The 25851-nt window shown below is 39.2% G+C and overlaps 2 protein-coding genes across 11 annotated transcripts in view; one reads left to right on the top strand and one right to left on the bottom strand.

Annotated features, from left to right (window-relative positions):
• The window catches only part of PLS1 (plastin 1), a 42460-nt gene extending 28462 nt beyond the window's left edge, over positions 1 to 13998 (bottom strand). Inside the window, exon 1 of one of the 9 annotated variants that reach the window (XM_038145757.1) lies at positions 13873 to 13998. The gene's annotated coding sequence lies outside the window, so the exon portion shown is untranslated. The other 8 variants (XM_038145762.1, XM_038145756.1, XM_038145759.1 and 5 more) reach the window with 8 other exon arrangements.
• A 17-nt stretch (positions 13999 to 14015) lies between these two features.
• Positions 14016 to 25851, top strand: part of ATR (ATR serine/threonine kinase) — a 38766-nt gene continuing 26930 nt past the window's right edge. For both annotated transcript variants that reach the window (XM_038145742.1, XM_038145741.1), the window contains exons 1-15: positions 14016 to 14145; positions 14787 to 14878; positions 15776 to 15919; positions 16469 to 17358; positions 18371 to 18555; positions 19751 to 19945; positions 20159 to 20385; positions 21173 to 21325; positions 21466 to 21658; positions 22255 to 22514; positions 22922 to 23112; positions 23218 to 23318; positions 23629 to 23800; positions 24437 to 24604; positions 25418 to 25612. In XM_038145742.1, coding sequence (XP_038001670.1) covers positions 14087 to 14145; positions 14787 to 14878; positions 15776 to 15919; positions 16469 to 17358; positions 18371 to 18555; positions 19751 to 19945; positions 20159 to 20385; positions 21173 to 21325; positions 21466 to 21658; positions 22255 to 22514; positions 22922 to 23112; positions 23218 to 23318; positions 23629 to 23800; positions 24437 to 24604; positions 25418 to 25612 — 3225 coding nt within the window. In that variant the 5' untranslated portion in view covers positions 14016 to 14086. The remainder of the gene's footprint in view (positions 14146 to 14786; positions 14879 to 15775; positions 15920 to 16468; positions 17359 to 18370; positions 18556 to 19750; positions 19946 to 20158; positions 20386 to 21172; positions 21326 to 21465; positions 21659 to 22254; positions 22515 to 22921; positions 23113 to 23217; positions 23319 to 23628; positions 23801 to 24436; positions 24605 to 25417; positions 25613 to 25851) is intronic.

Below are 25851 nucleotides of genomic sequence, written 5' to 3'. Positions count from 1 at the left end.
TTGACAAAGGGCTGTTGCACACTGAGTTGATGGAAGAATCTTTCATGAAATGTTTTGCAAACCTAACCTCTTTACAACCTAGCTACACCAAAATTTTGGGCTGAATTTGCCCAAATGGATTATCTCAGATCACATGTGACCCATTCTGCTTTGGTTAATTAGGTTTTTTTTAAGATTTCTATAAGCTTCATCTGTTTCCAGCACAGAGCTATGAGTACTGTCATCAAGAGCAAATCTAAAATAGTGACATTCTCTGTGAAACCAGGACATTGAGGTGACCCAAGTCAACAACACCAGCCCTGAAGATCTGTGCACACAAGTTACCACCTTGTACTTATAGTTTCTGATGTTTATGAATATTGTCATTCTTAATACTAGTAGTTATGGTTAGATCACTTCCACAAGTAACAGAACAGCAAAGGAGTTATTTTTTTTATTTCTGTAATACAGTGTATCCAAGGCTCCCTATTTGACAGCAAACCATTTCCAGGCAAATACATAAACAAAGCTGCTTCCATGGAACAAGCAGCTTTTCTTCAGAACTTGAAAACACCAGGCATATCAGTAGTAGGAAAACAGAAACAAGATTTTTCTTACACATTTCTTAATAAGACACAAACTTCTGTTCTTCAGAACACAAGAAACAATGCACCCCTGTCTACAAAAACAATGTACCCCTTAATCTGAAGCAAAATTATTCTACTTTTGAGATAAGATTTACGTATTCTGTGATGAAAATGTCAAGATTCAGTATCTTAACAATCTTAATTTTTAAAGTAATTTAAGTATATTACCTTTCCAATAAATTATGCAGTACAGAATCAAAGTATACAATACAAAATAATAAACCTGTGCCATAATACAACAGCAAATTAAGGGACAAACCCAAAGCTTCCCTACAGAATTTTTAACATGGTTAGATTCAAAAAACTCTGACCCAAAGCAAAAGCTGGATACAGTGAATCTGCTAAAGTGGCACTTGCTCTCACTTCTATTATGGACAGCCTTTAGCTTGGTCAAAGTTCAATAACAGCATGAAGCTGGTATCCAAACTATGTCTGGAGAAGTACCAACATAAGGAAATGGAAGCGTAGGAAGAACCTGAGTACACTCTAGCCATAAATCTTAATTATCTTTTGTGCTATCTCAGCATCTTTCATGGTTTTCATTCCTCAACAACACAATTATTTAGTCAAGAAAAAGATCACAAAAGGGATAAGAACTTAATTTTTAACACAGAGATACCAACTATCCACTAATATGACTGTTTCCACTAAAAAGTGTTTTCAGAATTCATTGTGAATAAAAGCAGCTTATGAAATAGAATAAACTGGAATTGAGTTACTACATTCTACAATAGAAAAGGATGGTCCTGTTAGGTCTGTTTAAAGAAGTTTGAGCCTATGACTTGGTAGGCAAACAGCTTGGAAATACAAGTTTAAATGCCCGGGTGACATCAGAAGCTCAGAAGGGGTGCCACCAACCTAAAGCAGTTCAGCTCTGGAACATCCTATCAAGCCTCACAACTGGCCTAAAGGAGATTAGTTACTTTGGCACTCAGGTAGAGGACATCTTCCTTATTACCACAGCAAAGGTACCATGGTTATTAAGAACAAGCTTTTCAATTGTATTCCAACAGCTTCAACTGAAGTCAGCTCGATTTAGGGATTTTCAGAATATCTAATAAGCATGTCACAAATAAAGTAATGAAAAACTTCAGAAACAAATAAGTGCAATGCAATTGCAATCTCCTTCCAAGAGAGATAGAAGCAGTTCTTGTTTGGTGCTGCCATGGAAACACAAGTGTTAATGTAAACACTCAATGTCTCAGTTTCACAGCTCATAACGCAGAATGGCGTGGATATACTAATATTTTGATTTTCCAATAAGGAAGTATTGCATCCAGCAATAAAATCTACATGCTGCTAATGACACACAATTGCAACACAAAGACAGGAAATAATGGGCAAAAACTGTGAGAAGTGGGACTAGGGAATTCCCTTGGGAGACAGGAGATCACACAGGAGACCTCCCATTTGTTAAGCAAATCCTATAACAAGGGTTTCCTGAAGCCTCTTGGAAAATATACCTTTGTAGAAACCACTAGGATTGTAGTACATGTGACCTTTGTGGGTGTGATTCTAACCTTCCTAATGTAAATAATTTTAGTGTTGCTTTGCTTCCACCTTATTGTCCAGAGCCTAGAGTATTTCCACCTTTTACTGGCACAGTTAAAACTAGTCCTTACAAAGGAAATTCTCAAGTCCTGTTATAAAACTTACTGACCGTTTCTGCTGCATGGCTTACACTTGAGAGATCCAATTTCATCTCTGTGTTTCTGATACATAGTCCACTTCTATTTGCCATTAAATTCACCTGTATTTTCAATGAAAAACTTCATTTTTGCTAGCCACGAACAGGTTGTTCTCAGACAGCTCAAGAACACTACTTAAACTGCCCACTATAACCCACAAAAATAACGCTAACGGAAGGGAAGCAACCCCACCACCTCATCTTTTTATCTAAGAATCTGAAGTTGGAGTTTTGAACATGAATTAAATTTTAAGGCACTGTTCTGAAGGCAAAACTCCTGCTTTTCCATTTCACACATGGCAATGTATTTAAGCAATTCACTATTGCAGAAATACATTCAAATTAATTGGCAAGGAAGTAAGAGTTAGAATTAAGGTGAATTGGTAGAAGAAACTTCTTTACATGTGTAAACATGAAAATGTTTATGCTGGTCCAGAAAGCATTTCACTGAGCCTTGAACAGAAAATTCAATCAATATAATCTATTATTTCATTTATCTGACAAATTCTTAGCTCTTCTCACCATCAGTATCATTTACCTTCTCCAGTTTGATACTCTCCAAATATCAGTTTATTATACTGAAACCTATGTCCCATCTCATTATTTGGCTTCCCTGGACACCAATGTGCTAGACCCTCCTTCCTGGAGAACTTGTTCAAGCTCCCATCAAGCACCTTTCCTGCTCCTCCTGTTCCAAAGGCTTCCCTTGCCCCCATATGAGCTCCTTTGCTTGTGCATCACTTCTGAATGCATCCACAGTGACCAGGAAAATGCCCTGTCTCTGGAGAGCCTCAGTTGGCAAGGATCAGGCTTTCCAATTAACACTGCAAGCTTCTACCTCAGATGCTGAAACCAAAAGCAAGGAAAAAATACAGGCTGAACCAAACCTACAGCAGCCAAACACGGGAATTGTGGCAAAACCAATTCCTACAAAGGTGAAAGCATCATAGCAGTTTCAGCATGCAAATATATGTTAGAAGGAAAGACCACAAATAACACAGAGAAAATTTGATTATTTTACTCATTAAACCCCTTTGAGTACCAGTAAGTGCTCTGAAGAACAGAATTATTTTTTAAGTCCAAACTCGGTGTCTCCATGAGAGACACATTCCACTAGAGCAAACTACACTAAAATATAAATGGAAAGGCTACACTACTAAAAGCAAGTTCATTCAGGAACTCCATACTCAAGTCACTCTTTTGTGCCTAGGCTGACATTACATATCAAGTTTACAGCAGCAAAAGAGAGAGTTAAAAGGCACACCAGCAAATGATATCTAATCTCTTTCTTTCTCTGTCTAGGGTTAGGAACATGCAGCTTTTGTTAGCATGCAACTACCATGACAAATATAAGCTGCATTATTTTTAAAGGAAATTTCAGTTGGAAAACATCCTGAAATTCTTATTGAAATACCAGTATCAATAAAAACCTCATACTCAGAGCTCATGTGTTGACAGAACCCTCATTTGACATTAGGATATTTTGGGTATCCCAGTCCTCTCAAATAAGATTCATAGGTCAAACTTTATGCTTTAATTATTCTTTTACTTTCTTAATAAACTACAGCACTGCTAGTTAATTACTAAACAGAAAAGCTGATTAGAAGAAATAGTCTGGATTACAAAAATAATTTTTCCAAAAAAACCCTACAAATTAGACCCTAAGCAACTAAAAACGACATGAAATATGGAATAACACCTGTTGTCTGTTTTCAAATACTTCCCATTATTATCAGATTAACTTTTTAAGCCCTGCTTTGCAGTAACTGGAAAGGCTTGAAATTTGTTTTAGAATTAAATAGATTCTTGTGTATTTTTTCAACTCCACAAACTGTGCCAAATTACAATTAAGTTATGAGCTTCACAGTTTTTGAGACTTTACAGCATTTTTCATTCTGTCTACTCCAATCAAAGTGTACTCACCTTGGACTGTTTAATCTGTTACAATGTCCCTGATCTCTTGCAAGGCTGTCAGTATTTGTCCCAAGCCTCCGTTTCTTCCAGGTTCGGTGCCACTTGAGAGGCAAGACATAATGGATTCCCTATTTTTTGCTGAGGAATAGGATTTAGCCTTCTATGGCATTCATAACTTCAGAAAAGGATCTTTTTCTTAAGCCAACTAGAACATTATGAACCATTTTTCTCTTCTCTGAGCATGAAGATAACATTTAGTTACCAGGTAACTGAAAGAGCAGAACGATGATCAAAGCTCTGTGTGAACAAACAGCTGAAGAGGCAGAAGAGGAGGGAAGTGTTAAACAGCACAACTGAAACACCCCACAAAACTGCCTTTATCCTGCCCTGTTCCTTGGTAGCTGAAGTACAAAACCTCAGCTTGCTACAAATAGTAAAAACTCCAGCAGAGACACACAGGCTAACTCTGACTAATGAACTTAGTTTTAAGGTCACCCCAGAAGTTAATCACGTGAATATAGTTAAGAGTAACAACAGAAATGCATTCATTCTGCCCTTAGCACTTGAATTTACAGCCACATATTCCCCATACTCTGGCTAATTGCAGAGTTAGTACTGAATAGATGTGTGGTGCCAGAATATTTTCCAGTTTTCATTAATTATCAGATGGCACTATGGCCTTCTGACACCCACTAATGCCTCCTTCAGCTCCACATGGTTCAAAAGATTATTAGATTAGACTGATCAGCTACTACACTGCAAGCAGGCCAGGATTTTCTGTCATGGAAAATTCATAGGTTATTTTTGGGTTTCTTTTTTCATTGGTCCAGCTAGAGGGAAAAGGAGGGTCCTCCACAATACACGGCCAAAGCAACTGGCAGCATTTCAAAGCCAGTCTCTGCAGAGCCACAGATGCCCAAGCGCTACCTGTTTGCCAGCTCATAGCTTTAAGGAGCTATGTTTGCCCAAGCACTGAGGATAAAAGGAGCACATTAGTAAATCTGAGTAACTGAAGATAAATAGAGTATTGTTCATACCTTCTAAACTAGAAGACTATCTGGGGCACACGGGAAGCTCATTTGCTGGTGCTGTAGTTCTTAATAATTAGGCCAGAATAAAACATCTACAGTTGTTGTTGCCAACTGTCATTTTTAATTGTGTTTTGTAGATGAAAAAGAACAAAATTCCTGAGCACATTTTCTTGTAACTAAATTATTCAAAATCTCAGCCTTAGGATTCCTATGATTAGGAGATAACTTTATATTCTTTAATGAAAATTACTTCTGATGCTTTGGTGAAAACTTTGCCATCTTTTTTACAAACATCAGAAATCAAAATTAAAAAAAAAGAAACCAATCAAAATCTTGGGTTACAACAATTTCTCTTTTTTGATAGTTTGAGCTCGCAACAGGAGACATCCCTAAGCATTTAAACCATACATTGCAATTATGCAACAAAGTCATGAAGTCAAAAACAAGTTTAAACAAAAAATATATCCAGGAATTTCTACTAAAACAATGAAAATCTAACATTTTATTCATCTAAAACAATGAAAATCTAACATTTTAGTCATCTGTTGGAAATCAAGGTATAAAATTGTTCATGATTTTTGTTAATTAGAGTTTTTGTTTCCTTTTTATAAGTATCATGAAAAAATTCATCTTACAAAATAATGTTAGGTTAATAAAAACCTTTACAAAACAAAAACTGATAGTTAAAAAAATTATTTGTTACTTTAAAATTAATTACCTAAAGTCCCATAAGGTGAGACAGATACAACTATAGTTATCTAGTATGTACTTGCTACAATGAACAATACCTACAACACAGAAAATACTGTAAACTGGATCACCTTTGTAATGAGCCTCTTTGCTGAAACACTGAGTATTCTTAAATATAATGGATATCCATTTGTTTCGTGTTAGCCATTTTAAGATGCCCCATGATAAAGTGACAATTGTTTACTCAGACAGCCTGCAGTGAGATTCCAAAGCTGCCAGATTACAGTCCAAAGCCTTTCCAAACTGTGACACTTTCAAGGGAAAACATTAATATTTCTTACACCACTCTGAAGTCGTAACACTTGTTCAGACTTTGAGAGCAGATTTTCACATATTTGGCAAATGAAATACATAGCCAATCAGTGACTCTTTGATGATAAGATGATCAAACATAAGATGGTGAACTGTGATCAACAGGTAAATCAGTTTGTGGTAAATCAGCTCTTTCACAAGGACAAAACGCCTTTGGAGAAGATCATATAAAATAAGCATTTTATTTCATGTAATACTTGAACTGATATGTTTTGGATTTTAAGTTAGCTACAAGTCTACACCAAAGGAACCATCCTACTTCTACTGACCTCCACAAAAACTCAGTAACTTTGTCACATTGTTTACAGTCACTTTACATGATAGCAATTAATGAAAAATAACTCATATTTCTAAGTCTCCAAAATTAATGCTCTCAAACATTAAAGACTACCCTATATTTAAATCCCTGGTTTTAGGTTTCTAAACATGATACAGAAATATTTATTGTGCTTTTACTGTCACTCAGCAAGTCAGCACCATGCTTACCTTCCCAAGCTTTCCCACTATTGCTGGTCTGTTCTCCTGTTGGGTGAGGAGTCCAGTGGGAAGCAGCACAACTGAAGTGACATCTTAATGAAGCACTTCTTAGGTAGCACACAGACTCGAGTCAATCACTCATCCAACATATGCTTATTTCCTTGGGGAGGGCTGATATCAAATAATCCCACTGAGTTTAAATGCCTCAATCTTAATTTACTTAGGAAAAAGCAGAATGGCAGCTTAAAGAATAAACTATATGGCAGAAGGGTCTATTCCATAATTTGCCACACAAAAAAAAAAATTCAAGAGGGAAAGCACAAAGAAATTTTGGAATGCAACCAAAAGATGTGCTTCTATTATTATAGATAAATTCTACTTTCCCCAAGGCAGTCAGTCTATCAGACAGAAGTTGACTGAAAAGCCCAGCGTGGCTGACCCAGAAGTTGTCTTTCACACAGCACAAGGGCTGCCATTTCAGGGCGCAAGCACCTTATGAAAACAAACACAACAAGAGTGCCAGAAGTAGGGATTTGCTCTGGCATGACAAAAAACAAGTCTTGGGCCACTGCCAAGCTTCTCTTGGGAGCAGCTTTGGTAGGAGGTGACCAAACCACCTTGCCCATGGTGAAGAGGCCAATCGCAGGTTTGAGTTTCAAGCAAAACGGTCAAAGATCCTGGAAATGTTAAGGAGTGCACACATTACTTATAATTACTTTTTTAATCTCTGGTAATAGCAGAATAATGAAATCCCTTTTGAGAGATCAAAGATATACAAGTGTCAATGATTAAGATGAACAAGATATCAGCTTTTAGAAGAATTTGTCCAATAGGTCTTGCACTAGTGAAGTAGTTACCTCCATATCCAATGCCAAGCAAGTGACAACTAACTCTTCTAAAAAACAGGGAATTATTGATATGATTTAAATGATAACTAACTCTCTTTTTTAAAAAGAAGAAATTATTGATAAAATCTAAATTTATGTGCTTCTAATACTTCGTAATTTGGGATGTGAAAAATATTCTGCCCCATACAATTAAATACGCAGCCACAATTAACTGGCTGATAAGGGTGATGATAAGTAAAATGAAATATATATTTCTACTCAGTTATTTCACATTGAATACATCATATTACCTGGAAAGGGAGGAGGAAGTCTTTGCTAGCTTCAATTAAATACATCTTGATTTTATAAATCAAGCTTGGAAGGACTAGAAACATTGCAGAAGTAAAGTAATCAGCTCACTGGAAAATTATAACTTCATACTACTTTACATTGCCTTATCTTTAGGCTATGAAAGAAAGAATTTCATTTCCCTTTGTTATAAGGTGATAAATTAGTGCAAAGAGAAGCAGTAAGACATGTGCAAACACAACGGGAGGAGATGCGGAGTTAGAAGAGCTTGATAAATCAGCAAGACAACAACATCCCAAACTATAAAAATTCTGGAAAAGAAAAGCTATCAGAGAACACTTGGTTTGAAAGAAACAAGTGGGTCCTGAATCTTTGACAGAAACGAACTCTTGAAATCACATTCAAATAAACATAATCTTGCTGAGAACATATGACTTAGTATTTCAGCTTTTCTACATGCCAGTGTTTTTAATCAGTCTATTCAAGCACTGATTATTAACAAGATGAAAAGATTAATACACTAATTGAACAAAAGTGGGAAATACTGGATCCAGCTGTTTTTTCCCTCTAGTGACTATTATTATTAAGGAAACATCTGCCAAGAGAGCCCTGGAAGTGGGTTGATAATCCTTTTCCCACCAAAAGCATGCATGGAGAAGCACACATTTTGCTTTATGCATAATTTATTTCTGAGGCTTAGCAATACCAGTCTCTCTGATGAGCTATTTTGATGCAGTACCTTTATTCTCCTTGGACACCTGTATGTAAGAGCAGTAACCAAGTACACACCTCCACATCAAAACCTAGTAGTTCATCACATTACATTTAGAAGTAGCAAAACAATCATACAAATAATAAGGTCATGGCTAACACGTAGCATTCCCAGCATTTGATCAAATGAATCAAAGCTGAAATAATGTAATTAGTAATTTCATCACAAATACTATACACCAGAGAATAGAGAAACCATCCTTTACTGTTTCAGTTTCAAGCTGTTTTTGAAAGATTTAGCAACAGCAATCATTAAAAACCTTAATAAAGAGACCAGTAATGCAGAATGGGTTCTGCCAGTAACCTGGAATTCCTGATCCATATTGATCTGACCAATGTCAGTTGTTACTTTCATTGTTAATATTGCTTTACAAATCACACCACCGTCACCAGTTGACTGTTTGCTCCTTGAATGTCAGGCTGAAAATGAGCTAATAAGGCAACACCTTCCACAGAAGGTCTTCAAACCTAGGCTGTAGGTTGAACAGCAATTGCAGTTGCTCAGCTCAGAATCTTTTGCCAGAACTACATTTACAATTTATAGCTTCCTTATTCTCTGCCACAGTACAGTGGAGCCTTGTCCAGGGTTAGTTGTTTGTTGGGATCAGATTCTGTTACTTGCTGGTAGTCCTGTCCTACATTTATTTAATCTGTTTATGTAGACCTGGTGATTTTTGGAGCTTTTATGGAAACAGTTATCATGGATGTGAAGTATTTCTACTGTGTCTAAGTATTTCTATGTATATTCTACTGACAAAACCCTCACAGAATGGCAGAAGCTCTAAGTACAGGGAAAACACTCACCAAGGAACAAAGAAGTGATAAATAGTGCTCCACTGCATACAGATTTTAGTTTTAATTTATTTGCTTTCCAAAAAAAAGATGGGAAAAGGACAAAGAACATGAATTCCCTTTCTCCTTCCTCCATTGCACTGATTTCTATAGTAAGCAATACAATGGGGAAAATGGACATTTAGCAGAACTTTTATCAAAATTCCCATACATAGACTCTATTCCAGTTTTCATCAGTACAGAACACAGAATCAGATGGAAAATGGTAGCTTTTAATAAGAAAACAACAACTTCCTCCTGAGAAAACTGGAGCAATGGTAGCTGGTACAGTTTTTCAGATTTTCATTGAAGAAATACTAGAATAAAAGAACCTACATAATTTCAGCAGTTAGAATTTTCAAATGTAGTTTAAATGAAATTTTAAATGCATACTGCACAATTTTCTCCTGGCATGACTAGTACAGAGTTTTAAACTTCACTAAGGGATGTTTAAGCATCACTGTGGCTACAAGTTTTTATAAAAGAGTAAATTCCAGATTCTGTAAAATTTTCTGTAGGAAACTGGACTCCAGGAATTTTAACTCTCACTCAAAAAGTCTTGATGATATACACTGATACTGGTAGTAAATACATCTCTGAGTTTCCTCCACAGCTACCAGCCTCAAGAATAATACTTTTCTAGAAATACTGGGAAGGAAGAAACAAGTAAGAAAAAAAATATAGGCAACTATTTTTAAAACTAGTAGTTGCAGATAAACAAAAACCAGTATCTGCTGCTATACAAACAATAAAACTAGGTTCCAAAGGAGCGTATAATCTAATATGCCATTTCTCTAAATTACTAAATACTGTATTTTACATTATCAGTAGTATATTCATAGGCTTTTTAATTAAAAAAACCCCTATGAATAAGTGCTTGCAGGACTAGGACCTGTCAAGATTATATTTAGAAATCAAATAGATTTTAGTGTTACATGGGTTTTTTTCCCACTTTTTTCACCTCTTGTACCTGTTGGTTTTTTCTTAGCTGGGCGTACATAATCTACTTTTAGGTTTCTGGCTTACCTGTTGTCCTTACCACCATTTACTGTTTCCATTTTTTACTCTTTTGTTTAATCATCAGACCAATATTCAGGGTGACACGTAATTTTAATCTGCGCCACTTCATTCCAGTCCAGTTGACTAAGCAACAGAGACAGAGATAAAAGCCTCGAGTGCTGAAATCCACATTCTTGCAGCGCAGAGGAGCAGTGCCCTGTGTCCAAAGGTCAGGCACCTGCATGACTGCACAGGGAAATGTGACTTGGAGCACTCAGCCTCTCGGTGTTTCTGCAGCAGCCCAGCAGATGAGGAGCCAGAAGCACGCCCTGACACTGAGTGAAACTGCTCAGTCCAGCTCACAGGAGCCCTGAGCACCATCTGAGCTGCATTTCCCCTCAGCACCGCTATCAGCCCGCGAGGTCCCAGCTCTCAGCTCCTGAAGGCACCAAGGAACACACACATGGCACTTACACTCCTTTTGTCTGCCTGCAGCACAGCTGAGATTGAACTGCAGTCACACCAGCCTCTGGGGGAACAGCTCACACACATCCACGGAGCACATGAGCCCCCAGAACAGTAATTATGCCTCAGAATTAAACAACAGAGGGAACCAAAGTACAATTAACATGCTCATGTCCTCTCAGACCTGCTGGTCCAACGTAAAGTCACTCGAGTGCCTTAAAATAAGTACAATGAGCTGCAGAGGCATGTGGTAAATAAATAATAAAGAAAGAAAGAGAGAGGCCCGAGTGTGGAAGAACCATGAACTATACAGTGAGACAACTGCTGAAGTAGGGAAGAGAGCAGGAAAAAAATGAAAGAATTAAAAAAAAATGTAACAGCAGCTTTGGCAGAAATCTTGGTAGTGCTGTATATACTGAATTTGATGCTTAGTTGTACCTATCTGCATGAATTTCTTCCCCTGACCTGAGTTCTGCAAGCTGGGCTCTGCTCATCTGAGATTCCTTTCACCAATATGAATCAGCTGCATTGGAGGAGAAAAGTCTCCAGGCACACTATTTTCATTAGCAACTAGCCACTCTCTTCAAATGCATGGTAACATGTCTGCTTCTCCTCCAGGGGGCCCAGAGACATAAAAGAGCAACGTGATGAAATGAGAAAGAAACAAGGAGGTGCTTAAGAAAAGCAAGAAATGAAACGAGCTGTTTCAGGGGCTGTTTCCCTGGAGGGTCTATAAAACACTAGGTTGTGTGAGTGAGACTTCTTACATCTTCACAGCCCAATGAAGTTGCTATGGGCACTCTCATGTGGAGTCTTCCAACACCAAGGTAGCTGGGGAAATTTGATAGTATGGTGAGAAGTCAGTAGATGGGGCTTTGCAACTAGGAAGTAAAACTCCCAGTTGAAGAACGGGGAGCAGAAGATCTCTCTGCTGATTTGTTATCAGTACTTATTACAAAACAACAAAAAGCCTGAATTGCACGCTCAGTAAATGCTCACAGAAACTGCACAACAAATTTATGTTGCATTCTACCTGTGACAAATGAAAGCATTTCTACGATAACTATACTAACATGATCTCACTGTTGACTCCAGAGATTCCCATGCAAAAGCACTTTTTAAAATTAATCACTTTATGTGCCACACCTATATTTTATCAGCAAAAACAATCACCCTATGATTCAGTAAACTTAGTTTATTTCTTAGGATAACAGAGTCTTCCTGAACTTCCTAAAATACCAACAGTATCCTGTTCTCTCAGGAATCAGAGAGTTTTAACTTTACATCAAACTGGTAAGCAGTACAGTTTACATCTTCCTTAGTGTGACTGTCATTTCAGTCTTGGAAATTTACACTCAGAACATTGTTTTCACAATAACAGATACTTGAAATTGACATAGTCTAGAAAATTTTGTGTTCAAAACAACACTGATAACAAAACCCAGATGTACTTGGTCTTCCTGAACCATTAAAGCTCTACTTAACAAACTACATATAGCCACATGGTTCCTGCTTTTTCTCTGTGAATGACTCTAGAAAGATTAACACTTTATAAAGTCAGCTACTAGAAAATATTACAATACATGCTGAAACATAAACTAAGATAAAACCCAGTTATATTTCGTAAAGTTTCTTAAAAGAATTTTAGGTCCTTGCCACGTTACCAGCTTTTAAAAGGGCAGCAGAATTTTACTGAAATTACAAACATGCATTTTGCAGGACAAAAATAACCACCTCTGAATGAAATAGTAGCAATAGGTTCCCAAAAGCATTCATCTGAAATGGTTCAAGTAACTGAAACACACGTGGGCCTGTTTTACATGCAAGCGACACAGCCCTAGCACAGTGGAAACAGGCAACAGAATTATCCTCCGAGAGGATTTTATTTCAACCCAGAAACAACGCTGCGCAAAGTTCATAAACAAATGCAGAAAGAGCCGGAGCTCCTAAAGACAAACACAAAGCTCAGAGTTGAGTGTCCCCTCGCGTACTCTCTCTGCAGTTCACACCTGCCCATACCCCCTTGTTTTATCCTTTTTTCTCCCGAACGCTCGGGACTCGCTGCCCAGGTGGGGCCACACGCTCCCGCTCAGCGCCGGCACCGCCCGGGAACCGCAGCGCCCGCCCCGCGTCCCTTCGGGCTCTCATCTGCACCTTCCGTACTGTACACACGAAAACGTTTCGCAAAAAGAAACATCATGAAAAGCAACATACGCTCAGAAAGTAATAACAATAAAAAAGTAAGTGTGTATCTCACACGCGCTGCACACCGCTACCTGTGCGGAGGAGCGCCGAGCCCGCTCACCGGCCGAACGCGCCCTCCCGCCGGCTGCGCTCGCCGCTCGCCCCCGGCCCCGCTCCCTCCGGACACGGCAGCACCGAGTCGCAGTCGCAGTCGCAGTCGCGGTCGCGGCCCCCGCGCCCCGCTCGCTGCCCACCTGCCCCGCGGCCCGTCCCGCAGCGCCAGCGCCCCGCCGGCTCCCGCCGCCACCTGCTGCCGCGGGGCCGGCCCGGGCGGGCGGGGCGATGGCGGGGGCGGGCCGGGGGCGCTCGGGGCCGGTCCCGGCGGCCGGCGGGGCCGTCCCACACCTGACACCCAGGTGCGTCCCGCCTGTGCCGGGAGGCGGCAGGCGGAGCGGGAGCCGCACCGAGGCTCCCTTGGCACCGAAGTTTCCTCCTTACCGCCCCTCACAGCGCGGGCGCTCCCCTCCTCGCTTAAGCCACTCTCAACACTCTGGCGCTTCCTTTCGCCCATCCCCTGGAGCCCCCGCCCGTACTCCGCCGAGCGCCCGCGGGGGCCGGGTGGTCCCTCAGCGCTGCTGCCGCACCGGCCGAGGCTCGGCGGGGTGCGCTCGGCCCCCGCTGGGTGTTACCTGTTCGTGCAGCGCTCCGCGCAGCAGAGCCCCGCCGGGGTGGCGAGGTGTCCGCGGGAGCCATCGGGGAGCGACCCGGAGCTGCCGCGGCCGCTCCGTGTACAGGGACGAAGCGGTTAAAGCCGAGCAGCGCCGGCGGAGGAGGTTTGGGCCCTGCCGGCCGCCGTCCCGCCGTGCCCTCCCCGCGCCGCGCCGCCCGATTCAAAGCGGCGCCATGGCGGAGCAGGGCCTGGGCATGGCCTCCATGATCCCCGCGCTGCGGGAGCTCGCCGGGTAGGACGGGCCCGGCGGCCGCCGTGCAGGGCGTGTGTGTGCGGGGCTGTGCTGCGCTGGGGGAGGCTCGCCCGGCACGTGTGACGGGGAAGGGGAGAAGGAGGTGTGCGAGGTGTCCTGCGGCCGGGCCCGCGCCTTCGCCTCAGCTGGTCCCGTCTCCCGCCACCTGCCGGGGTCTGTCCCTCTCTCCTTCCCGGGTCGCGCTCGCAGATCCTGACGGGAGCGGCCTGGTGGCCTCAGAGCAGCCGGTGTGAGGCTGAGTGTGCTGTGAGCGCTCACTGAGAGCCGCCGAGCTGGAACATGCCGGGCTCTGGAGTTTTAATGGCAGCGCGAGCACTGCCGCTTTGTATCGCAGTAGGCAGCGAGCTGATCTGGAGGTACAACTGTGTACTGAAGATGTGACCTTACAAGCCCTCACTGCTGAGGGACAGGCCGGTCACTAAAACAAGAAAATTGAAAAAGAATCTCAACACCTCCCCCTCTCAAAGCTCTACACACCACCAAGAAATCAATTTGTATTTATTTTTTAAAGACTTCTAGAGGAAAATCAGTGTTTAACATTAAGCTGTTGAAACAGACTTAAAGTAATTCTTTTGTACTTTAAAATTGGTAACATCAAAATACCATTCTTTTAATTTTAGTGCTAGTCCAGAGGAATACAACACAGTTGTGCAGAAACCAAGACAAATACTTTGCCAGTTCATTGACAGAATTCTTACAGAGGTAGATGTTGGTAAGCATTACATTCCTATAATCTAAAATTGTCTGCTTTATACTTTAAGTAATTCCTGTCAAAACTAAAAGTTAAGAACCTTTAAAGAAAATTTTAGTTGAAAACAACACCATTTATGACTTAGTTTTCAATAAAGTCAGTGATGAAGTATTTTCCTTTGGGATGTGAAGTTAATAAACCATGCACACATCCCCCAAGGAAGGAGGGGTGAATGCAGGGCAGGGTTGTATGATTACAAATGCTCCTAACATTGAAAACAGGGGTGTCATGGAATGTTAGTGTTCATGAGTGACATAGCTTGCAATTCTTAATATTCACATGTGTCTTTCAGAACTGAAATCTTGTGTGAATCTCAGATAGTTTCTCTCTTGTACTAACACTGGATAGGATCCTGGGGGGATCTGGATAAATCTGGTATGATTCAGATACCTGTTTCAATGAAGCAGCATTACATATGTCCAGTGTTTTGTTAAACCTTCTGCTTTACCAAGCTGAATTTACCATTACCTTTTGTATGCTGGAGGTTTGAAACAATTCTCAGCATTGTTTCTCTAGCAAGACTGAAAACCTCAGGAAATGTTAAGTATTTTCTATTCTTCACTCAACACGCAGCTGGATAGAATTTTAACTGAATGTTAATGCATTTGGGGTTAATAATATTTAATGAGTAATTTATACTTCTCTTTATAGAGTTTGGAGTCACATAGAGGGCTTACAATAGGCATACAATTATCTTCATAGATTAAAAAGTATACTCACAATAAATATTTTGAAAGGTTTAATACCATATCATAGTATTTTATATATATATATTTAAAATATTTCTCATAAGGTGTGAGCAAAATTTTTGAAGTGGTTTATTGCCATGCTTATTTGAATATTGTCTTTTTTTTTAAGTTGCCTTGGAACTGATTAAGAAATCAGATTCACAGCCAAGTTCTGTGATGTTGCTTGATTTTATTCAACATATAATGAAATCTTCCCCACTTATGTTCGTAAATGTGGATGGAAATCAGGAGGAAACTGAATGCAGTTGCATTGGTGAGTTTGTTAAAAATGTTTCTGTTGAAGCTTGGTATTTTCAAGATTTAAATTTGCAGACAGTGGGATCATCCAAAAGAAGAGAAAGGGGAAAAAGGCAGATATGTAAGTTCATCATTATAAATTTATGAGTGAATATGATGATAGACTTTGAATATTGTGAATGGATTAACACTTGTGATAATGGAAATTTCTCAGGACAGATTTTAACATTATCCATTACCATTGCATAGATATATTTTTATATGGTGTTGATGAGATATGCTGTACATGTACTCATTGCCTGAGGGTGTTTTTTTTGACAGAGGGAAATGTCTGGAAATAGCAGTGTAAAATGTGTGTCTTCCATTCCCAGCCCCATGTTCTGCCCCTCTTTTCCTCTTTTTCAATGGGGTCTGCTGAATAAATGTCCCAGTGAAGACTCTTTACTGAGCCAACATGCTCAATCTCAAGGCGTTTAGTTTTAGTGGTAATCTACTCTTAGGGAAGTTCTCAACTGGAGATTTTAGTTTTTATCTTAGTAATAAAAATTCTCTTTTATTGTCCTAGAATTTAGTAACTGGATCATAACAAGGCTTCTTCGTATTGCTGCAGCTCCAAACTGCAGCACGTTGCACAAGAACATTTGTGATGTCATCTGCTCCTTACTTTTTCTGTTTAAAATGAAGAATGGCTCCATTTTTGAAGCACTAACTAAAGACTTGCTGCAGCTTTTTCAAGACTTAATCATCTTGCATGAAAGAGATGCACAGGAGCATCTCTGGGGAGATGGACTGGTCTGGCCAGTGACTGTACAGAGATTTTCCAGCAATATAAGTGACAAAGTGGGATATTTAAGGCTGGCACCATTACAGCTGATGGGTATGCCAAATATAGAATATTTGGAAGTTGTGTTAATGTCTATTCTGACAAATATTGTTGCAGATATCTTTTTTGTAAGACAAGATATTATTCTCTGGGGGATAGGCTGCTCCTTGTTAGAGTATAGCAGTCCAAAAGTTAAAACTTTGGCAATGAAGTTTATGGTGAAGTTAATTCACTTAGGAGGACCTCCAGAACAGTTGGCCAGTGTTTTCTTCACAGTCTTTTTTGAAATTCTGCAATCAGCACTTGAAATGGATACTGAGGAATCAGAACTCTTTGAAGAACCACTCTTACTGTTGGTGAGGACATTGCTGCCTCTTGAAGCAGATTCTTACAAAAATATTGAGCCTGTCTATTTAAATATGCTGCTAGAGAAGCTCTGCTCATGGTTTGAAGGGGATGTGCTTAGGTGCCTTCAGTCTGAAAAGCTGAAAACTGCTTTTTGCCATATGCTGCAGTATTTTCTGGAGTTTGTTCCAGCTGGCTATGAATCTGCCTTACAAATAAGAAAGACCCGTATCAGTACCATATGTAGAATTTTTGTGAATGTGCTTGGAACTCAGGAAGAACAAAAGGTAGGTTTCTTTTAAAAACTGAATTTATTGTGTGAGTAGGTCATACACAAAAACCTATACCTATGCAAAGAAGAAAATCTAGGAAATGTAATTTTTGGTTGCATGTTTAGGTTGATACTCCTTTCTTCTCAATTGTTTCACATGTTCGTACAGGTCAGGGTTCTTAAATCTGTTGGATGTAGCTGGACTCCTGTTTTTCAGAGTCTCACAGTAATACTCCTGTATTAAACTGTCCATAAGCTATGCAGGCACAACTGTCTGTCCATAATCATCATATGAGATGGGAGTAAGGTCCAGGGTGCACTCATATGAGGGCAGCTTTTCAGGTAGTGTGCAGTAGTTTGAGATGCTCTTACTTTCCAACCATTTGCTCTTAGTCGTGTTTGTTAGGGACAGGCAGACAGAAGAGATTAAATTAAAACAGAGTCAATGGTTTAGGTTGGCAGGGACCTTTAAAGGCCATCTAGTCCAACTCCCTGCAATAATCTTCAACTATATCAGGGTTCAGAGCCCCACCCAGCCTGACCTTGAGTGTTTCCAGGGATGGGACTCCACCACCCCTCCAGACAGCATGTGTCAGTGTGTCACCACCCTCCTAATAAAAGATTTCTTCCTACACAACAAAAATAAATCCTGTTTTAGTTAAGAAGCATAACAAGGTGTTGATAATGAGTTGATGATATGCTGAGTGCCTCTATTCTGTACATTCATCCGTGTATCCTACCTGTTTGTTAAACTTTGTGTGTCTGTGTGATGGCTTTGGTAGCAAGGTATTCTGGCAGGAACTGGAAAACAGCTGAAGAAGCTCTATCCTCTCTGGTAGCACAACAGGAAACTTCATTGCTCAGAAGAGCTTCCATCTTGTAATTAAGTTTTTTGAACTGAAAGGTTTTTATGAACTATTTTACCATGATATTTTGCAATTTAATATTTTAAGTCAGAAGGAATAATACCACACCTTTAAGTAACGCAGAGCATACATCATGGTTCCTTTGTTGTTTGTCCATCCCAGTATCTGGTGAGTCCACTTTATACAGCATTAAAAACACAAACAGAAGAAATCTTTGAGGAGATTCAGCAGAACCAGCTGGAGAGCTCAGATACTGATGGGTGGAGCAGCAGCAGTGATGAAGTTCCAGAGAAAAGACAACGACTGAGTCTACCCTCAAAACATCCAAAGAAATCTGCACCTTTAATGTATGACACTTAATAACTACTTTTATAGTAAATTGCCTATTGAGTAGTAAGTGACAACTTCTTGAAATAGTTTCTTCCTAACAAATTGAAAGAGCTTCTGAGGAAAAAAATCTAAATTATATTTTGAGGGATCAAAATCTAGTGGTGATTTTTAAGCAAAACTTTATTATAGAGACTGTTTTGAATGTATTCAATGAAAATTATTTTCATTTTTTCACACTGAAAAGAAAGCTGGAAGCATCCATAGTATGACAGAATTGTGTGCAGCTGTACTGTTGGATGTACTTAAAGCTGATCAAGTTAAGTCAAGTTGTGCTCAGCTGAACAAAACCAGTTCTCTCAGCCTCTGCCTGTGCTGTGCTCCGTGATTATCATGGACTTGTGCCAGCAGTTGACCTCTTTCTTGTCTTTGGGCACTCGAAATTGGCTCGGGCATGCTGCACTCCAGCTGTGGGCTTGTGATCAGCCTTCACTCTTTGTGTACAGCCCAGGGTGTAGTTTGCCTTCTTTAAAACAAGGTCACGCTGCCCTAATATTCCACTTTTCCACAAGCCTGCTGGGTCATTTTCTCCAAAGCTGCTCATTAATTAGTCAGCTCTCAGTCTGTTCTATTGCGTCAGGGTTTTTTTTGCCAGTTGCAGGTCTTTTCATACAGATCTTCACAAAGTTCTTGTCAGCCTAATTTTATAGACAGTTGAAATTGTGTGAAAAAGCAACCTGCTTTTCTCCACAGAGCTGCCTGTCCCATTGTGGAAAGGGATCAAGTGCATGATTTGCCTGTCATAAATACATGCTGGCTATTTCCAGTCACCTTCTTGTCCCTAGAAATGGGTTCAAGGAGACTTTTTCCATAATCTTCCTAGGGATTGAGATTAGGCTGATGGGCCTATAGTTCCTTGGATTCTCTTTTTTTGCCTTTCTCAATGATGGGCGTAACGTTTGCCATTTTATGGTTGCCAAGACCTTCCAAGGACTGTAGAGTTATATGTTTATAGCCTTTCAGATAAGTCTGATATGAGTCATAGTAAAATTCAAAGTTAGGATCTTTTCTTTGAAAAACCCATTTAAGCTAAAGCTTCATTTGGTATTTTCCTAATCCTGTATCAATATGGATTAGCTCTGGTTTTGCTATGATTATTTAACTTTTCTGAAATAAGGTATGTGTTGTAAAATAATTAATATGGTCAAATTACAGACTTAGCCCTGTAAACATGAAACTGAAGAGTGCTCTGTGGAATGCCATCACTAAGAAAGCTGCATCCTTAATATCTCTCCTTGAGGAAGAAGTTCTGCCAGGGGATGTTCTTCAGACTGTGGAAGGGATCGCTGTAATTCTGCGATTGGCTGCTCTATGCATCGTTCATTGTTCTCCCCCAACAGATTCCACCAGGTAAAAGTACCCAGGGGAAACCATGGGACCAAGAGTTTCTTGTAACTCTCATTACAATTTGTGTAATTTAATGCTTGTCTGTGTGTCAGGATCAATACTGGATGGGTCCTGTACATTTTGAAGTACGTTTTCATACTGACTTGGCTTACAAGCAGTTAATATTAAATGTTGTTTGTTGCATTTGTTGCATGGATGTGATTTCTGTTTTAACAGTAAAGAGCATGGAGTGTCTCATCCATGTAACTCTGATACGTGTAAGAATACTCCAAGCTCCTTGGATTCAATGGTGAATATACAGTTCAAGTGGATTTCCTCTGATTTTACCACGAGAGTAGTGAAAGTCTGCAGAAATCTGTTAGAGACTGCAACACAGATTGTTAATCTAGAACAAGTGATTGACAGAATAGTAAAAATCTTTGATGCTTTGCTATATGCACAAGGTAAGAAACCCTTTAAGATTGTCTTGTATTTTGTAAATTAGGAATTCATCTGACTGTATTAAGTCTGTTTTGGTAGAGGTACTGAAATTATGAATCTTGTGCTAGTATTCCAACTCTTTTACAGAAAAGGTTAAGTAAAAAAAATCATTATTTTCTGTTTAGAGACCTTCATTTGCATTCCTTTATCAACAGCATTTACTTCTTTTTGTCTGTACTTCTATTGATTTTTATCTGATCAAGAGAATACATGGGGATAGTGAAAATACATTAAAAAGGAAAAAGTTTAGCAGTTTTCTTCTAAAGACGCACAGAGGCAGCATAATTTACTGTCTTTGTTCCACTCAGCGATTTCAAAGCTTGTGACCAGCTTCAGCAAACATGGCATGCGTGGTGCCAAAAATATTGAGTACTTCCATGTTTTTTGAAAGTAACTACTGGGATGGAGAACAGACTCAGTTACCAAGACTAAAATGTTATTATGAGTTCAGTTTACCAGACACCCAGAAGTCCGGCTGAAAGTCTTTGCACAAATCCAGAGATACCAAAGTTATATTCATTCTGCTGCTCATGTGTTACATTCTGTCATCTGTTTAATGAGATTTTTAGGTTATTCTGATTTAGCACTACATGATTTATTATTACATGTCTAAAAAGTATGATATCAACATGTTGGAATAGTGATACTAATCTTTGTTGATAGAAAAAGTTGTATTTTGTAGTAAATTAAGAACATAAAATGTTTTATAAATGTTTTTTAGATGTTTGTTTTGCTGCTTCTTTCCCCTAGTGAAAATTCCACTGAGTGATCAGATTCTTGATGACGTATGTGGATTGCTCTCTCTGCCCTGGATTTACAGCCATCCAGATGATTCCTCTTTTAAGCCATCTATTTGGGGGTTTGGTCCTCTAATTTTGAGTCAAAAAACTGCACAGAGTTTCTGTAAGTATGTTAAAGTATATAAAGTGTAGTTCCACTTTGGAATGATTATTCTAAAGTAAAATTATTTTATTTCTTGTGATGAGTGATGGTATTAAAAGTTTAAATCAAGTAATTATTTGCTTTCTTTTTTTTCTCTTTAGCACCCCAAACTCAGTCACACTGTGTGTTCCTTCTGACTCTCTTCCCAAAAAACATACATCTGGATTGGAGAAAATCAGTTTATCACTGGGCATTACAAAGTCACCATGAAATAATTCGGGCTACTTGTGTTAAAGGATTCTCTCTCCTGCTTCATTCTGTGCAGTCCTGCAGCATGATTCCCAGAACTCTTTTGTATGTATCAATGCAGCTTTTCTGTCTTTGTGCAAGAAGAAAAATGGCAAAATAATAAATGGAGTATAAGCACAAAAATAAATGTTCATTTCATACGAAATTCTAGATCTTAACTTCAGAAGTCGTCAGCTATCATCAGGATAGGTGCACATGATGATGTCTGTGTGACAGAATAGTGTTCACTTACCATGTCAGTATGCAAGTTCCTTTGCCAGCTGAAGACCCCAATTTAAATTAGGAGGGGAAGGGAGAGATCTTTGTCAGTGAAATCCATCTTGTATTTGTCCATACGTCTCTCAAAATCTTTGCAGCTTCTCTGCCTTTTTTATAGAAAGTCTTGGTGTCTTCTATCCTTTTGTGTTAGTCTTCAGTTTCTTCTTTACAGCATGCCAGCCTCACCATGCCCAGTGCTACTTCAAACATTTAACAGAACATGAGAGCGATCTGAAAAGGACAAAGATGATTTAGTGGGACAGATCATCCTTAAGCTGTCCTGATAGTGCTGCCAGTGTAGTTAGAGAACTCAGACAATGCAGAAAAACATATTTCTAGGTAAATGATCTATTAAAGCGATTTCATTTTTGTTTCCGTTTCAGAAATCAAATCAAAGACGAGTCTGAGCTAGTCAAGGAGGCTTGTGCTGCTATAGTTGGGAAGTTATCTTGTTGTCTTTCTGGTCCATTCCATGTACGACCTTCCTTAGCAGACTCTGCTATTAAGGATGCTACTCATGATATTTTGTGTAGCAGCCTTACTGTGACTTCTGCTCATGGAAAAACCTCTTCTGTGCAAGCCTGTGTTTTCAAGCCCTTTTTCATTCTACTTGAGAGCAAAGCACCCAGTTCAGTAAAGCTAGGTACGTGACTTTACCTTTAGTAACATTTTACACTTCCATCTGAGGTACTAAGTCATTATATCTGTCCCTTTCTCCCTTCCTTTTATTCTGTGTTGGGTTTCTAATAGTTCTGTTGCTATTTGAAGTGTTGTGTTTCAGTTGATATCACTGCTGATATTTAATGTTGTCAGTGATGTTCTTTTTAAGCTACCTTGGCTTAAATTTGATCTGTGGCTATATCTAAAACTGTAATACTTGATAAAATCTGAATTTTAAATTTCTTCTCTGATTTCACAATATTTATTCTTTTGGTTAAAAAGTAAAGTGTGCTTTATGGTTTGTTTGGCTCACTTTTTTGTGCACTTCAGTAGATTTTGAAAAACTATTAAAAGTATGTTTTCCTTCCCTCCTCCAACCATGCCATCCAGCATTTATAGAAAATATACCTCATCTTTGCAAACACCTGGATTTTAATACTGATGAGTCCAGTGTGAAGACTCTTGTTGGGTCTTTATTAAATCTAATGGAAGATCCAGACAAAGATGTAAGAGTGGCTTTCAGTAACTGCATAAAGAACATACTAGAATCCTTAGACTCTGAAGAAGGATTCATAAAAGAGGTGACTTCATGTTTATTTTTGAGTTTTGTTCTGAACTTACTATGGTTTTTGTTTCACTAGTGTCGAACACTAACATTTATGTGTTTTTGTTTTACTATGTACCAGCTGTTTGTTTCAAGGATGAAAGAAGCCTACACAAATGCCAAAATGTCAAGAAATAATGAGCTTAAAGACACCTTGATTCTCACAACAGGAGATATTGGAAGGTATTTTTGATAGTACCTTGAAAATTGCCAAGTTGTGTCAGTTTGTGATACAAAGTGTCCTTTAAGTGTAGATTAAATTACTTATTTAAAAGTAATAATTTCCCCGAGTCCATTGCAACTGTACAGAGCTGTTGATTCCTGTGCAACATGCCTCATTTTCTTCTGCCCTGTGACAGGAAGTACAGATAAGTCATGCAGATACAAGCATGACTCATTTTGCATGATGGCAATTGCATGTTCTTAAGTCATTTTATTAATGCAACAATTCAGTTTTACTTCTTAATCTTTTTTCTTCTGCTTGCTTTGTAAGGGCATCCAAAGGAGAATTGGTACCATTTGCCCTGTTGCATTTGTTGCACTGTTTGTTGTCCAAGTCACCTTCGGTGGCCGGAGCAGCGTACTCAGAAATCCGGGCCCTGGCAGCTGCCAAGGCCATAAAACTGCAGGCTTTTTTCAGTCAGTACAAGAAGCCAATCTGTCAGGTAAAAAGAGTGTGTGGTATAGAAAGTGCATGTTTTTGGGTTCTTGGAGTATATTTTGAAAATGGAATTCAAGGTCAAAATTGCAGTATTGCTCAAGGTGAAATCTCCTAGTACAAGAAAGAAATTATTTAAGGAATAGCCCTACCAACATTCAGGAAGGAATGGGAAATCTTTGACTCTGTTGTCATCTCCCCTCAACCGTGTTGCATCTCTGTTTTATTCCTGAGATGCTTCATTCTGAAATAGAGGCTCTTGCATTCTGTAGTACTATTGCTGCAAGACACTATGGTTTAAAATTGGAATTGAAGTCAGCATTGTACAGCCATTATTCTGCCATGATTGATTTAGGTTTTTTGTTATATCCCTAATGACAAGAAGTTCTGTTTAAAAAGAAAATTGTCAAAAGTAGACTTTTCTAATTTTGAATATTCTTTTAGTAATGCAATATTTGAATCCAGGGTTGCAAAAATTAAGTGGATGATAATCCAGTTCTGTTGCAAAGTAATAATCATAGATCTATGTGCAATAAATGAGAGAGAAAAATTATGCATAGAAAGACCAGTGAAACTTTTGTGTTTCGTTTTCGGGAGTGAACAAGGGGAAAATAATACTAAATACCCATTTCTTCATGCTTAGTTTCTAGTGGAATCCCTGCACTCCAGCCAGATGGTGGTGTTGAGTGCTCCGTGCCAGGGCAATGAGCTGCAGAAAGAAACAGCTGCTCACCAGAGAGAAATGGCTCTGGACATGTTATCTGAGATTGCCAGTGTATTTGATTTTCCAGATCTAAATCGCTTTCTCTCAGTAAGTTGGCCAGTCCTTTGGTATTTTGTGCTTGTGCTTGGGAATTTCAATTTTTAATTTTTTAAATTTTCAATTTTTAATCCACACTTTCTCTTGGGAATGCTGCAAGTGAGAGTGCAAATGCAGAGGAACACTTTTATCAAGGAGTTAGAGGGGTGAATACAGTGCCAATTCAAGTATGGTGAATAAGGAGCTAAAGTTTAGAATGCTCATTGAGTATATCTGTATTAATGATTTAGTGCACTTGGAGGCATCCTTTGTAAGGTGTGATTTTTGCATGGTGTCAGCTTTCTTATTTCAAAAGATGAAAGATACCATTCTATGGATACAGATCTTTCTGATCTGGTTAGATATCTATTTTACTGGAATCCTAGGTAGCTTCAGACTCATTTTGTGTTTTGCTTGTTGGTAGATGGGAAGTGCCCAGCTGTTAAGTCAGCAGTGTTTTAGCTGAATCACAGGCTGGATGAGTGTTGTGTGTAGGTGTGTTGGCTTTTTGACTTCTTTTGGGTTCTTTTAAGATTTACTTTTGTGGAGAATCTGGATTGACGCAAAAAAATGCTAGTTCAGTTTCTGTTTATATGTTTCTTAGTATGAAGTAGATGGAGCAGCTCCTGAAGTAATTAGTTCTATCTGCATTTTTGCTAAGTATATGCATTTTGTTAAATTTTTTCTCTGTTCATACCAATGGTCATAATTACGACCAGACACATGTGTTGTGGTACTGACCCAAATGGAATTTAGCCTAACCCTGGGGTTTTGGAGGGTTTGTTTGTTTGCTTTTTCCATTAACCGTAGTTCTTCATTTGCCAGCGGACCCTGCAAGTTTTGCTTCCTGACCTTGCAGCCAAGGCCAGTCCTGCAGCCTCCACACTTATCAGAACCATAGCAAAGCAATTGAATGTGAACCGAAGAGAGATTTTAATCAATAACTTCAAATACATCTTCTCTCATTTGGTCTGTTCCTGCACCAAGGATGAGCTGGAGCGAGCACTGCATTACCTCAAGGTAAACTGACATGTGCTCTGTTACACCTGCAGATGAGGAGCAACAGCTGATGCATAGTGAGCTTTCTGCTGTGCTTAAATTAAGGTATTGCAAAGCAGAGGTTGGGAAATTGCATATGCAGAAATTTTGTTCTTATTGTTTATAATCACTTCCATTGGCTCTGAGGAACGTTTCTAAGATATTTTATGAACTTAGCAAATTCTAAAAGCTTGGTTTGTCTAACACTGAGCTGTTTGAAA

This window comes from Motacilla alba, chromosome 9 (genome assembly GCF_015832195.1).
Source record: "Motacilla alba alba isolate MOTALB_02 chromosome 9, Motacilla_alba_V1.0_pri, whole genome shotgun sequence".
Classification (NCBI taxonomy): domain Eukaryota; kingdom Metazoa; phylum Chordata; class Aves; order Passeriformes; family Motacillidae; genus Motacilla; species Motacilla alba.
Note: the sequence above shows the minus strand (reverse complement) of the source record. Positions and strands in the feature narration are given on the sequence as shown.